Source organism: Rhipicephalus microplus, chromosome 3 (assembly GCF_043290135.1).
Source record: "Rhipicephalus microplus isolate Deutch F79 chromosome 3, USDA_Rmic, whole genome shotgun sequence".
Lineage (NCBI taxonomy): Eukaryota > Metazoa > Arthropoda > Arachnida > Ixodida > Ixodidae > Rhipicephalus > Rhipicephalus microplus.
Window position 1 is genome coordinate 229924869 of NC_134702.1, and position 14603 is coordinate 229939471.

The following is a 14603-nucleotide window of genomic DNA, read 5'->3' on the forward strand; positions in this document are numbered from 1 at the left end:
AGGCCCATTATTATTTCTAATTTATATTAACAATCTTGTATCCCTTATTAGTGATCCCATGAAATTTAATTATTTGCCGATGACTGTATTCTATACAACAAAATAACATGCCCTGAAGACCAACAAATGCTAAACACAAACCTCAATTATGTTCAGGCGTGGTGTGAAAAATGGGGAATGAAGCTCAATGCCAAAAAATTCGTTTTTATGAACATAACTAACAAAAAGAATAAGCTGTCCTTCCCTTACAATCTTCCGTCACAACCGTTAGAACAAGTATCGGAATATCTTGGCATCACTATAACAAATAACTTGAGCTGGAACAAACACGTAACAAACACATGTGCAGCTTCATTCCGAAAACTTTGCTTCCTTAGACATAAGCTTAAAAAGGCCCCAACAAACGTTAAGCTACTCGCCTATACATCCATAATTAGACCGCGACTGGAATACGCCTGCACTGTCTGGGATCCTCACACAAAAAGTAATATTAATGCTCTTGAAATGATACAGCGTAAATCCGTTCGATTTATTTTTTCAAGCTATCATCCCAGTGACTCGCCGACAGGATTAATGGAAGAGCATGGCATTCCAACACTTCAATCACGCCGTCAAATTCAAAGGTTAAAATTTCTATTCTTGCTTAAAAATAACAAACTTTCACTTAAACCCGATGAATTCCTTCAGCCACTCACTTCCCGACAAACACGGCATAGACACCTCGAATCTCTGACTCCGTACAGCGCTCGAACTAATATTTTTAAGTTTTCCTTTTTTCCGCGTACTATTACAGATTGGAATAAACTAACTGAATCGGCTGTGACCAATATTCACTCCTTTGAACATTTGGAATTCTGATTGCTTTGTTTTGCATCTTCGATGTACTCTTGTGTATGTGTACAATATATTTCCAACAGTGTACCACGTGTATTGCGGATTTTTGTAACTTTGATGCATTCCTGTATTTGTTCAAACTATTTTAATCAGTGTATCATGTGTATTGTGCCTAAATTTTGTTTTTCTCGTGATGCCCCTCCTGCTTGGGCCCTTCAATGGGCAGGCAGTATGTCTTAAATAAATAAAATAAATAAATAGTGGTTGTCAAGTGGCCCTAATAAAAAAGAAAAGTGGCGCATCTTTAAAAGCTGGTTTTGTAACAGAAAATGTCCCCACCTCCCCGAAGGGAATGTCGAGGAAATGTGAATGCATTGCTTAGCGTCCATAACGGCGTTTAGCATGTGAGAACCCAACGTTATAAGAATATATTCTTTTTTTTTTTACACCGTGCAGCCAATAGCGCTGTTCGCCGCATGTGGCGTTTTTCTGTTGCGAGAAATGCGGTATGCATTTCCAGCTCTAGTAGCTAGTGTGCACTGTTTAAACATACTATGAAGTGAACAAAACAAACGGCGTTCTGATGTTTCACAGCGGCATCTCGAGCACACATATCCAGATATTCATGAAAGGTGTCCAGCCAGAGAACGGTCGAGAGTGAGGCGCGAGTAAACAGGAGAGGGGTGCAGGGAAGAGATTGAGCGAACAGCTAGAGAACGAGCGATGAAACATTGCACCTACCCTCTCCTACACTCTCGCACCACATGCTCTGGTTGCTAGGGGCGAGGATAAGCGTGTGCACCCCCAGCTGTTGCTATGAGAGAGAGTATGAGCAGAGAGTGAGAGTGGATTGAATGATTGATTGATATGTGGGGTTTAACGTCCCAAAACCACCATATGATTATGAGACGCCGTAGTGGAGGGCTCCGGAAATTTTGACCACCTGGGGTTCTTTAACGTGCACCCAAATATGAGTACACGGGCCTACAACATTTCCGCCTCCATCGGAAATGCAGCCGCCGCAGCCGGGATTCGAACCCGCGACCTGCGGGTCAGCAGCTGAGTACCTTAGCCACTAGACCACCGCGGCTTGGCAGAGTGAGAGTGGTGCCGCGTACAACAATAGATGCCTGACATAGCCCGACTAAAAAAAAAACAAATGAATTCGCATTTAATAAGTTGATAGAAGAACTTTTGACAGGTGTGCAACAGCTGCGCCAATTGCACCAATTTGATAAAATTCTCCATTTTTGTGCGGAGCTGCGCCAAAACATGAAAGTTGCAATGGTCCGAACGCCTCGCGTCCATCGGTTCGTTGACTGTAGGAAATGCCTATCGGCGAGACGACGTATCTTCAAAACAAACATGCGATGCTGTAGCGGCCAATACTTTGCGAGAAATATGAACTTCCTAGTCAGACAAAGGTGGCTATGGCATGCTAGCAACTAGAGCTGGAAGAGCATGCCGCGTTTTCGGTGCACGAGTTGACATGCTGGCAATGCCAGGGTTGCCGGTTTTCTTCATTGGTCGCCTAGCAACGGCACGTAAAACATTTTTTTTTGTTGAAGTTGTGTTAGCTGCGTTTTCCCGGCGATAGACATCTGGTGATTTAATACATTTATTTAATACATACTGCGGACCACACTTTGGTCCAAGCAGGAGGGCATGGTGTAATGCAAAGAGAAATACAATACACTCAAAGAGAATACTCAAATACAATACACAAAGAGAAATACAAGTGCACAGTTACTCAGTATCGCAAGTACTACATTCGATTGTCTGGTTCCAGTCTGAAATGGTGCGTAGAAAAAATGAAAATTTGAACGTGTCCGTTCTCGCGAAGTACGGAGTTAGTGCATTTGGTTGGCGATGTCTTGTCGGTCTTGTGTTTAATGGAGAAAGAAAAGGGGTTGGATCAAAGGAAAGTTTGCGATTATATAAAAGACACAGAAAATCAAGGCGGGACTTCTTTCTACGATCCTGAAGGGAAGGAATATTATTAGCTAGCATTAGGTCTGTGGGAGAGTCCGTTCGCAAAAACCTAGAGTAAACAAACCGAATGGCCTTCCGCTGAATCCTTTCAAGTTTTTTAACGTTTTGTTTAGTAGGGGGTCCCACACGATACTCGCATACTCCAGCTTCGGCCTAACGAAAGTGAAATAACTAAGAAGCTTTACGTTTGGAGGGGAATTTCTGAGCTTATATCTTAGGAAGCATAATTTCCGAAAGGCAGACGAGCAAATATTATCTATGTGCATGTTCCATGATAAGTTGTTTGTTAGCGTAACGCCGAGGTACTTATAACTGTCAACCTGTGCGAGAGAAGACGATCCTAATTTATACACGTGTTCACTAGGGTTTTTCTTTCTCGTTACACAGAGATATACACTTTTTTCCAAATTTAATTCCATTCCCCATTCTACACACCACTCCGGCACATTTTCAATGTTTTTCTCGAGTTCGTTCTGATCATTAGTACATGTGACTTCCCGAAACAAAACACAATCGTCAGCGAACAATCGAATTTGAACAGTAGGGATATGAACAGTATGAACAGTAGGAATTTGAACAGTAGGGTGATAATATGCACCTTGCAAGCGAGCCTAGAAGTTGGCCCCTAAACCTAACCCTGTCGGGACAAAAAAAAGGGTGGGGGAGGGAGGGGGTATCGGTGTTTAAAATTTTTTTAGCCTTGTTCTAAATCGTGCAGAACACTGCTTACGCCACCTTCGCCACAGTGTACCAATGCCCCGAGAAAAAGCGTCGTATGACTTGGAAGGGGCTGTTAGCACTAGTCATGGGACCCTGCACATTTATTTTCAATTACTCAAATGTGTATACGCTGCATAATTCTGCGTGCTAATATGACCGCTGGCTAATGTATAAAATACTGGAAATCATTTGGAGAAGTGTGGGACATTTCTGTTGCCCTTTTCTGCCAGACTTTTTTTGTTTTTCTGCCACCCCTACTCAGTTTCTCGAGTCTCCTGAATTTCAAAGTTGCCAGCTCGGCTGATGCACATTTTTATTCGTAGACTCCATCAAAAGATTTTTCAGGAGTGGCTAATGGTAATATGGTCGATCATTGTTTGCTCAAGTGAGTGGTTTGAAATGATAACTTTATTAAATTAACAGTGTTAATAATTTCTCTGTGCAATTTAGGTGATGTGAAATGATTTATACAATTTTTTTTTCTAAATATACTGCTCCAGATTTGGTCCTTCATGATAAAAAATGGATGTATTTTTTTTTTCGTAATCTGCTCCAGCTTTGCATATTAAGGCTCCAAAAGTAACATTTTGCTGCTCCAAAAATCACCCCGAATTCTATTTTGGTTGTTACAGCCTTGTTCTGAATATTTATTGTTCCACTTAGATTTCTTTGGCCCCGTCATTGTCCAATCTTATCACTTAGTGTCTCTTGCAGCAGGTCCTCTTGTGAAAAAATGTTGCTGTACAACCAAATCTCCTCTTGTCCACAGCGTCTGGCACAGAAAGTGGCAGTCGACGTGTGCTTCTCGATCAGCGGCCTTGAGAACTGCAGTCGCGCTGACGTTGCCGAGGTCAAGGTTCTGCTTGGTGCCCTGTACTCGCCTGAACTTGTAGTGCGAGAAACCGCTCTGCAGGTAAGCCAGCTGGATGGGTTATCCTTGCATCAAGGGTTTTAAACTTGGGCTTTTGTGGGTGGCATTTGCAAGTCCCGACTGCTCATTTGGCAGAGTGCGTCTCATTGGGCCATTGGGGTTGGAAATGCTGTCACTGTTGTCAGAAACCTTGGCAACATTTTGGTAATTCAGACAATGGCCATTTTTTACATAACATAGTATTGAATTGTTTAATTGCTGTGGTTATTGCACCTGGCACAACAGCTCTGTTGGAAAGTACATATATCTTTATATTTCATTATAGCAAAGCTGCATCTTGAACAAAATTAAGTTTGTTATATCCAAAAATTTGTTATAAAGAATTTTGCAAACACTATCAATTGCAAGACTATTTTTTCTTTTCTTTGTTATAAAATATTTCATTATAACCATGCTCGTTATATTGAGGCTCGAGTGTATAAGGTCGGGCAAGCAACAACTCACTGTCAACATTCTAAATTGTTCCTGGGATGCAATCCACCTAGCGTCCTGCTTTTCAAAGTGTTGCACAGTTAATGTGTCAAGAGAGAGAGGAAACTTTATTAGAACTTGGCCGGCAGCTTGGTCTTGGTGGCCTCAGATGGCGGCGCTGAGTTCCTGAACTCGGGCGGCATCTTCGGCCTGCCGGACAGCCCAGAGCTGGTCGTTGAGCTCCGAGCTTCTGAGCGCCGCCTCCCAGCGGCGTCGTCGCCGACGGAGAAGGTCCCCCGCGGCACCCGCAGACGGGACGGCGGCGGGAACGAGTGAGCTCGAGGCTTCCTGTTGCCTGGTATTGGCAGCCGCCATAGGTGCATCGCGAACGGCGGCCGTTTCTCGACCATTGTTATCGGCGCATTCCCAGAGCATGTGGCGCAGCGTTGCTCTGTGCCCGCATGCTTTACATAGATCGGTAATGTGTAAGTGCGGGTAGCAGTGGCGTAAGACGACCGGGCTGGGGTAAGAGTGGGTTTGTAGTAAGCGATAGCTTACGGCATCGTGTCTGTTTAATTTGTCATGCGGTGGCGGGAACTTTCGCCTTTCCAGTCTGTAGTGTTGCGTAATATCTCGGAACGTGATGAGACGATCACCCCACGACCATTGTGGTCTGTGTTGTCGCTGCGTGTCTGTCAAGGTGTCTCGATCCGGCAGATCAGAAGCCCCGTTCTCGGGAGCGGAGGCGGCGGCCACGGAATGTGCCGCGGCTCGGCGAGTGAGACCTCGAGCCGCGGCGTGGGCCGCCTCGTTGCCCGGAAGCGGGACATCGGTGTGTGCCGGGGTCCAAAGGAGGAAGACTGTTAAATTTTGTTGTGGCGATCGCGACGCTGAGTCACCATCACCGCACCTCTTAAGGATGCGGGCCGCTTCCCGCGAGACGCGGCCGCGCGCGAAGCCGCGGATTGCTGCCTGCGAGTCGCTGATTACGATCGTAGCGTTCGGCACCGTGGCGATTGCTAGGGCTATCGCGGCTTCTTCGGCCGCCTCCGTATGTCCCGTGGTCACCGTGGCGCTCGCGAGGCATTTGCCCGTACGGTCAACGACCGCAGCGGCGTGTGCGTGTCTCCCGTCACCATATCTCGCGGCATCTACGTACACAACTTCGTCGCTAGTGCCGTACTTCTTTTGAAGGTCACTAGCTCGCTGGTTACGGCGCCCGACGTGGTGCGTCGGGTGCATATTCTTAGGAAGCGGCGGAACAATTAGGTGGTCGCGAACCGAGGCAGGAACATCCGCTTTTTCTCCCTGCTGAGTGTGGTACCGGATGCCAAGTGACTCGAGGATGTGTCGACCCGTCTTAGACCCCAACAAGCGTTCGTTTTGCGAAACGACATGGGCCTCAATTAACTCGTCGAGTGAGTTGTGCAGTCCAAGTTCTAGTAACTTTTCAGTGCTCGCATTCAGTGGAACTCCAATTGCTCTCTTGAAAGCCTTTCGTATTATACATTCGATCTTGTTTTTTTCTGAGCATAGCAATTTGAGGTAGGGGGCAACGTATGTTATACGGCTTATTGCGTACGCCTGCACTAGACGGATCGCGCAGTGTTCGCGCATACCAGTACGTCTGTTCGTGATACGACGTAGGAGTCGGATCGTGTCGTCTACCGAACGACGTAGTCTTCGCACCGTCTCACCATTATGGCCGTTTGCCTGCAGGTGTAACCCCAGAATTCTAATTTTGTCTACGTGTGGAATGGGAGTGCCATCTGCCAATAGAACGCTTATTTTGTAGCACTCCCTTTCCTCGTCGCGCGGGGTTTTGCGACCTCTACTTGTAGGTTTGTAGATTAGAAGTTCCGACTTGGTTGCCGAGCATTCGAGGCCCGTTCCTCGCAAGTACTCCTGAACTTCGTCTACACCTGCCTGAAGCGTACGCTCGATGTGACCATCACAACCTCCGCCGGGAACCCAGAGGGTGATGTCATCCGCGTAGATACTGGGATACAATCCTTGTATGCCTAATAATTTCTCGGGTAGCCCCAATAGAACTAAATTAAAGAGTAATGGCGAAATTACGGAGCCATGTGGCGTGCCCCTCGAGCCCATCTCAAATTCTTGCAGTTCCACATCTCCAACGACGACGCGTACGCGTCTGCCGGCAAGGAAGTCACGTATGTAATTATATGTTTTTTGTCCTAGTCCTAATGTTTGAACTGTGTTTAAAATTGCTTCGTGTTTAACGCTGTCGAAGGCCTTTTTAATATCTAGGCCAAGGATCGCCTTGGTTGAGCTGGTAATGTCATCAACAATGTGGTGCTTCAGCTGAAGCAACGCGTCTTGTGCAGAGAGATTGCGGCGGAATCCTAGCATGGTGTGCGGAAATACATCGCGGACTTCGAGAAAGTCAGTCACGCGTTTGAGGACTGCGTGCTCCAGAACTTTTCCTACACAAGACGTGAGCGAAATTGGCCTTAGATTATCAAGCGCAACCTGCTTGCCCGGTTTAGGAATCATGATAACTCGAGCTCTTTTCCACGCTTCAGGAAGGGAACCGCGTTGCCAGCACTCGTTGATATAAGTCACAAATCGGGAGATTGACTCGTCATCTAAGTTGCGGAGAGCCTTGTTCGAAACCCGGTCCAGGCCGGGTGCCGATCGGGTGTTTAGTTCAAAAAGGACTGCCCGAATTTCCGCTTCGCTAAATTCGGCGTCTAGTTGCTCATTAGCAACGCCGTCATAATCTGGGTGTTGGACGCTCTCTGCCGACTTAAAGTAACGGTAACGTATTGCACCGTGCAGGTCATCGCCTTTATGATCGTTCACAAGTCTCCGAGTTTTATGGCCTTGAGCGGCACGAGTATCTTCCGGATCCAATAGGTGCCGGAAAAGGCGCCAAGCACTCGCCCCGCGCATCTGTCGCTCGAGGCCGTTGCACAGGTCTTCCCATTGTGACCTACAGACTTGGAACGCATGTTCCTCAATTTCTCCGTCTAACCGCGCTATGCGTTTCCTCAACGCCCGGTTATGTCTTTGGCGTTTCCACCTCTTGAGTAGGGCGTGCTTTGCTTCCCACATGTGTAGGAGCCTGCTGTCGATTACTTCGAGCTTCGCTTCGGGCGGGATGTGGCACGTTACCGCGTCTACGTCCCGATTTAGCGTCGCGGTCCACTCGTCTATATCCGTGATCGGCTCGTCGCTTCGCCCGCCTTCTGCTCTCTTTTTGCGGAACGCGTCCCACTGCACTAATTTGAGTTTACGGCCTGTGCTTTCAGAGTATGTTCTACGAACGCTCGGGCCCGTGTCTACCGTAATCTCTATCAGAGAGTGGTCACTCCCTAAGTCCTCCTGCGTGTTTTGCCAAGACGCCGCTGTGACATTCGACACGAACGCGAGGTCCGGTAGCGTGTCTGCGCTCACGCTGTTACCCCGGCGCGTCGGATCGGCGGGGTTCGCGATCAGTTCAAGCCGTTGGTCTTGCGAGTCTTCCCAAAGGTGTTTGCCCTTGAGCGTTTCACGCGTGTATCCCCAGGCCCCATGGGGCGCATTAAAATCACCCGCAACTAGCAGAGGTGCGCCGTTGGCGGCCGTGCTTGCTCTCTGGAGCATCTCCCCAAATCGGTGCTGTAGCGTGGGTTTACTGTAGACGTTAAGTACAAACAGGCCTCGGCCGCGCTTAGGAATTAATTCCACAAAAACATGTGGTATCCTTACGCACTCAAGTTCGCGCTGCGCCACCGTGATGTTACGTCTAACTAGCACGGCGGCGACCGGCGTCGGACGCGGCGGGGGCGACGGCAGCGACCGCGGTCGCGCCGACGACGAGAGCAGATCGCCCCGCCCTCGGTGACCCGCGGCCGCCCCCGGCGCCCCACCACGCGCCGAGCGCTGTGTAGCACGTTTTTCTTTCCGCCTGTTTTCCGCCGCGGCCGCATTTATGGCTTTGTAACCAGCTAGTTTTGCCGGATAATTTGTTTCCTGCAAAAGGTTAATGTCCGGTTTCGTCTCACGGCTTCGAATAAATTGCTCGAGATTTCCCCGCTTCCTCCTATATCCCCGGCAGTTCCACTGCCAGATCGTGTACTGTTGTTTGTGAGTATTAGTGTGAGTGTGCGCGTGTCTAGCCATGGTGATGCTTGTGTTTAATTTAGCCCATCGCCGTCGAGGCGACTGGGGTGCGGCTGAATCTGCGGCTCGGCGTCTGGCAGCGCGTTCTGCTGCTGCTGACTCTGTTGCTGTCTAGCGTAGGGCTTACTCACCGTTCTAATCGGTCTGCCCGCAGATGTCGGGAGTCGCGCTTCAATGTTTTCTATGCGCGCCGTGTGCGCGGTGAGCATTTGTGTCATTTGTTCAGAGAGCTTAGCTATCGCACTATTGAACATGTCATTCATTAATGTGTCAAGTAAATTTTTTTTTATGGAGGGTTATGGCCAGGGTGTGTGTGTGGTTGATGCAAGAGTCCATATCAAGTGTTTTGGATACTTGTAGCCCTGAGATTGAGCAATCTTCTAGCTCTTCTAATGGTCGCTCACATGTGTGCCCAGTGCCTGCTGATGCTTCAGCTGGTGGTGCCAACTCGCGAGGCTGACCCCGAGAGCAACCTTGAGCTGGCAGCTCGATTGTGGGTGGCACGATTCGATTCCAAGGAGGAAATCAAGATCCTGGCTGAAAAGTATGCTGTTTTTTCCAGCCGTCTTCTAGTCTTATCCTGCTATCGGAGTGTTTGAATTGCAATTCCAGGGCTCCGCCAGCTTAAAATAAATGGCAATCACCTATACATTGAACTTCTGGGCAACAATCTCAGATGAGACAAATTCTCGCTTATGCCGAACTGGTATAGAAAAGGTTCTTTTTTTAGGGGCGAAGCTCCTTAGGGCGTGGGCTGTGCGTCCCCTGTAGCCTGTATGTAGCCACCTCTAGTTTAGTTCTTGCAGTGTTCACTAGATGGCGGTACCGTCCCCTGTATGTAGCCACCTCTAGTTTAGTTCTTGCAGTGTTCACTAGATGGCGGTACCGTCTCCTGTATGTAGCCACCTCTCGTTTAGTTCTTGTAGTGTTTACTAGATGGTGGTACTTGTAGCTGATGATGAAAAGATGCAAGATGTTATAAACTAGAAAGCGGTACTTGTAGTTGATGAAAGACGCGAGATCTTATAAAATAGGAATGATGTCACATATGGCGCGTGTCATTGGTTGAAGGCAATCGTTCGATTTAGTGCGGCGACGTACGCTAGGGGGAGCGATGTAATAAAATCGAGTGGGCAAAATGTACAGAGGATTCATGGTTTACCAGGTTTACCTCCGGAGCTTCGCTCACTCATCATCATTCACTTCGTGGATATGGCGGATTTTTTTAGTTTTTCCCAATGCAAAAAATAAAAAAAGCTTTCAAATGCTAAAATAGAGAAAAAGATCCTACTTTTGTGATAACCGCCACTGTTGAAAAATCTGCATAGTGAATATCGCAGTCTTGTTGGGGCATTATTGAGACCAGAAAGAGAAAAAAAAAAAAAATAAATTTATGGTCGAGTGCTCGAGGCATCTCTCAAAATGCATGGCTGGCTTCGCTGGTGGGGTGATTATGTCACGTAGCAGAACACTGCGGAGCAAACGCAGAGCTGTGGACGGAACTGAGCCAGTGATGCGATTCACTGATGTGGTGATGGCACCCACTGTTCCTCTGTTGCTGTGGGATTGCCACAGATTCCCGCTAAAGTCTCCCCAACCCATTCTTCCGTTACCTAGAGGGACGGCGTACGCTAGCGAAATCGCATGGCAGCTCGAGAATAGCAAACAGCTGAGGGCCATGGCGCAAATGTGAACAGCAGTGCTGCTGTGCATGAAAAAAAAAAAAAAAAAGAAGCAGTTCACACAAACAACATGGTGGCAGTGACGTGTGGTGTGCGTTACTTTTCTACCGTTGGGCTGATTTTGTAAGCAAAGTTGGTAATAGAAGCAAAAGTTGGGCTTGTTGGGGTTCATGCTTGGGATGTAAAAAGTGCACAAAAATACAGACAGGGACTGAAAAATTCATCGCTTCAGTCTTTGTCTATATTTTTGCACTGTTTTTTCATCTTAAATATGGTAATCCTCATGCAAGTTCAATGTAGGGGTACCTTACTAGACCAAAAGCAAGAAGAATAAGTGTTTGAGTACCTCTTGCAGTAGGCTGACCTTGAAGCAGTGGAAATTAAAGGGGCAAGGGACAGAACAATTTGTTTGTTGTTGTTGTGAGATTGCAGTTTGGCAACATTGCATTGTTCAAAAATTTCTGTGTGCATTATCCAGGAACAGGAAAGTATTTTGCTGCGAGAATATCATTATTACATGATTTTGTTATTTCAGGTTTTGACTGCACGAATGGGCAGAGCTGTAGTCAGGGCATGTCACATTGTAAGCGCATGCTCATGCCGAAATTTCTAAAGGGGTGACGAGGGTCCTACAGAAAGTTTTTAAAATTTATCATCGTACTGTAATGAAAATTACCATGTATGCGTACCATTGAATAGAGATTTCAAATCTGGAAACAGTTTTTAAATATCTCATTTAGAAAAAAAGTAATGACAGATTTTCACATAATTATTTTCTTACAAGTCCTTATGGTAACTTGATATAAAAAAAGTCAGTTTTCGAAACTACCCGTTTACTCTAAAAGGTTCATCCCGCACTAATGCAAACTAGATCTGAGAACAGCTATTTCTTCGGTGAGAAATAATTTTTAAACTTGAAAGGGAAAAATGAGCTTCCAGTAATTAGCTGGTATTTATCATATAATTAAGAGTCTATCAAGTTTAAGAGAAAAAGAAAAGCTTTAGTTTCTAGCTCAAGTGCTGCGGAAAAGAATGGTACCAAGTTCGTTTAGATATCTTCGTGGAAACTGGCTCAAAACTTCTGTAAGGCAGATTCACTTCACAAGAATAACAATGTCAAGAAAGTGATGTTTTCAGTTTTAAAAACAAATAAAATTTAATATATTAAGCTGTTGACAAAAAGAAATGGTACTTTGCCATAATCTAAAATTTTTCCAAAACATACTTTTGACTATAAATACCTCAAATTGCAATTTTTGCAAGTCAGCATTTTTTTACAATGTTGTGGTATTTTAAGACACTCATTCCCCTTTAATCTTCTACCAGGTACCAAACATTCAACAACACCTGCCTGCCAAGCCCCTACTACAATGGAACTCCAGTAATAACATTTTCAAAGGACCATAACAAATAAACGTAAGAGCTGGGAAATGCGAGGGCTAAAAAGGAAGAAAAATGAAAAAGAAGTAAAGTGATGAAACACAGAGAATTTTATTTCATGCCTATGTGTGAAGAAAAATCGTGCAGCATAGTTGCTTGGTGCGTTTAGCCGTTTACTAATGCCGGAGCACCAGGAAAACGTTTTCGAGCACCTGCAGGGTCATAACTGTTTAATAAATTAGGTCCACCATAGCTGACACTTGGAAAGCAATTACAGTGGGTATCCAATTTCCCGGACTCTCAAGGGACCACGAAAATGTCTGGAAAATTGGGCACTCTGTAAAAACAAATCCACGTAAAAGGGCACCTTTCTTTATAGGTTTCGTGGATGGGGAAAGTCACGGCAAAAATACAGATTCTCATTGCAATCCAAAGAATGCGTCATTTTGGTGGCTCGTAAAGAGGCCTTTATTGAAAGAAAAAAGAGAAAATCTAACGTGGCTGTCGTCATCTCAATGGTCAGCACCTTGGCCCAAATTGTTTTCTTTGGCAGAGCATTCCACTTGCTCGCGAATATGTCTGCCTCAATTTTAGCTAAGGTAATGGTGTCGCTGTACACTGGTGACAGTGTCGGTACCTCCTTTTTAAAAATAAAGTATAAAAGAGGCACTGTCAGTGCTCGTGTCCACTCTGGGCATGTAGTCAGAGTTGTTGGAATCCTATGTACCTTGAATGATTTTGTCATTGTTCAATTCCGCACACAGCTGAAGGTTCTCGTCAGCGTCGGTGAAGCCCTCAAAGCTTAGCCCGGCGGGAATCAAATCGGCAGCAGTGTGCAGATCGTCGAAGGCAACGCTTGTGGGTGGAAGTTCGTCACACACACTGTCCACTCAGGGGAGACAGATGTCTCAACGAATTCACTTGACGAAAGGCGCAGTGCCGAACAGCTAGAAGCTCAGTGGCTGAAGATTGGGAAACGTAAACGCTGAAGATAGCACACAGCAGCACACTAGCTACCGCAGAGCTGACAACAATACGTGAACGAACACAGTGATGATTAACCACAGATTTGTCTAAGCTCTGACTGGCAACGGATTGGCATGCGTTAGATTGCATTAATCATACAGTTTCATACAGCTATACCGAGAAAGAAATCCGGCGCTAGTGTCTACGCTGATTTATTCAGTGTTGCTTGTACCTCAATGGGAATTATAGGAAATACATGCTTCGGATCTGCTTTGTACGGATTACGCTCTTGAGATGCACGACATTTGTTTGCTGAGTGTAAAACAGTCATATTGAAGTGAAACTTGCTTCATTCTTTTGTACGTAAATCTCGTTGCAATCTCGTGACCATGATATGGAAGTGAAACCTGGACGAATTTAACCACCTGGGTATGCATTCCTCTGCCATGGCATTCCAGATTTGGCGTCGAGATATAATGCATTATTTTTTACAACACTTGAAAACAAACATTCTTGTTTTGCCCATGAAAGTGTGCATTATTTTTAATGAAAATAACTAGGGGTGTGCAATTATCAAAATTTTCTAATGCAAAGGGAATATGAATCAAATATGGAATAGTATAGAGGTGCAAGCTTTTTACCAGTAATCCTTCACTCAATCATATATTTATGTTGGTAACAGTGCAATTGTTATTATAGTCAGTTATTGCACACAAAAATCTAAAAAATGTCACCATCTGTACTTCCCAGATAGCGTAAGACTGTAATAGTTGAGCTTGTGACAGTGATATCTTGAGTTCAATCCACGTGTTGAACAAACCTTTTGTATCTTTTTTTCTTATAATGAAAAAAAGAAAAGCTTTCGTACCTGCCACGATGACTAGTGAACATGAGGCCACTGGTTTGATTCTGTTACAGTTAACACCCGTGTACTTAAGTCTAAGCGATTATTAAAGCAGCCTAGGTGGTCACAATTTATCCATGTTCTCATACTATCAATTTTGGTTCGAAAGACCCCGATTTTATAGTTTTCATTCATTTTCTCCCCTAATCTAATGGGTCAAGCCACTAAGGGAACTAGGGATACTTGGAGCACTTTTAAACTACATAGCAATACTCGTTGTCTCGCTTGCTTTGGTTGCCTTTCTCAAGGACTGCGCGCTCGCCATTTTCCGATCAAGAATGCTGTGCTGCACTGATAGCAGCACGATGGTGACCTAGGTGTATGGGGCGCGCAGCGATAGTGCGAGGTCGATGCGCTAGATATATGATTACTGATGTGTGATAGAAAGGCACCCTAAATATGCCTCTTTGTTAATGGAGCCACAACTCCCGGCGGCGAGGGCACTATTTTGCTACATCGTAACCCCCTTCGGTGCGCTGGCTGCCGATGACAGTAAACTGACGTTAACAAAAGTGTGAGATCGTAGCAATGGTGTAACAGAGGGTTGACTGCAGGAGACGTTGCCGCGCGTGCGCGATGTGTGTATGATGGATTTTTAAAGCCGCTGTTAGGAATGCAGCGGAACTATGCATTAATCCGTCTGTCACCTTCCGTG

At 45.8% G+C, this 14603-nt stretch overlaps 1 protein-coding gene across 1 annotated transcript in view; it reads left to right on the forward strand.

Moving 5' to 3' along the window:
- Positions 1-14603, forward strand: part of LOC119167548 (lethal (3) 80Fj) — a 331845-nt gene that overhangs the window by 149800 nt on the left and 167442 nt on the right. Inside the window, exons 26-27 of the mRNA XM_037419055.2 lie at positions 4316-4459; positions 9433-9560. Of these exons, the coding sequence (XP_037274952.2) occupies positions 4316-4459; positions 9433-9560 (272 nt within the window). The remainder of the gene's footprint in view (positions 1-4315; positions 4460-9432; positions 9561-14603) is intronic.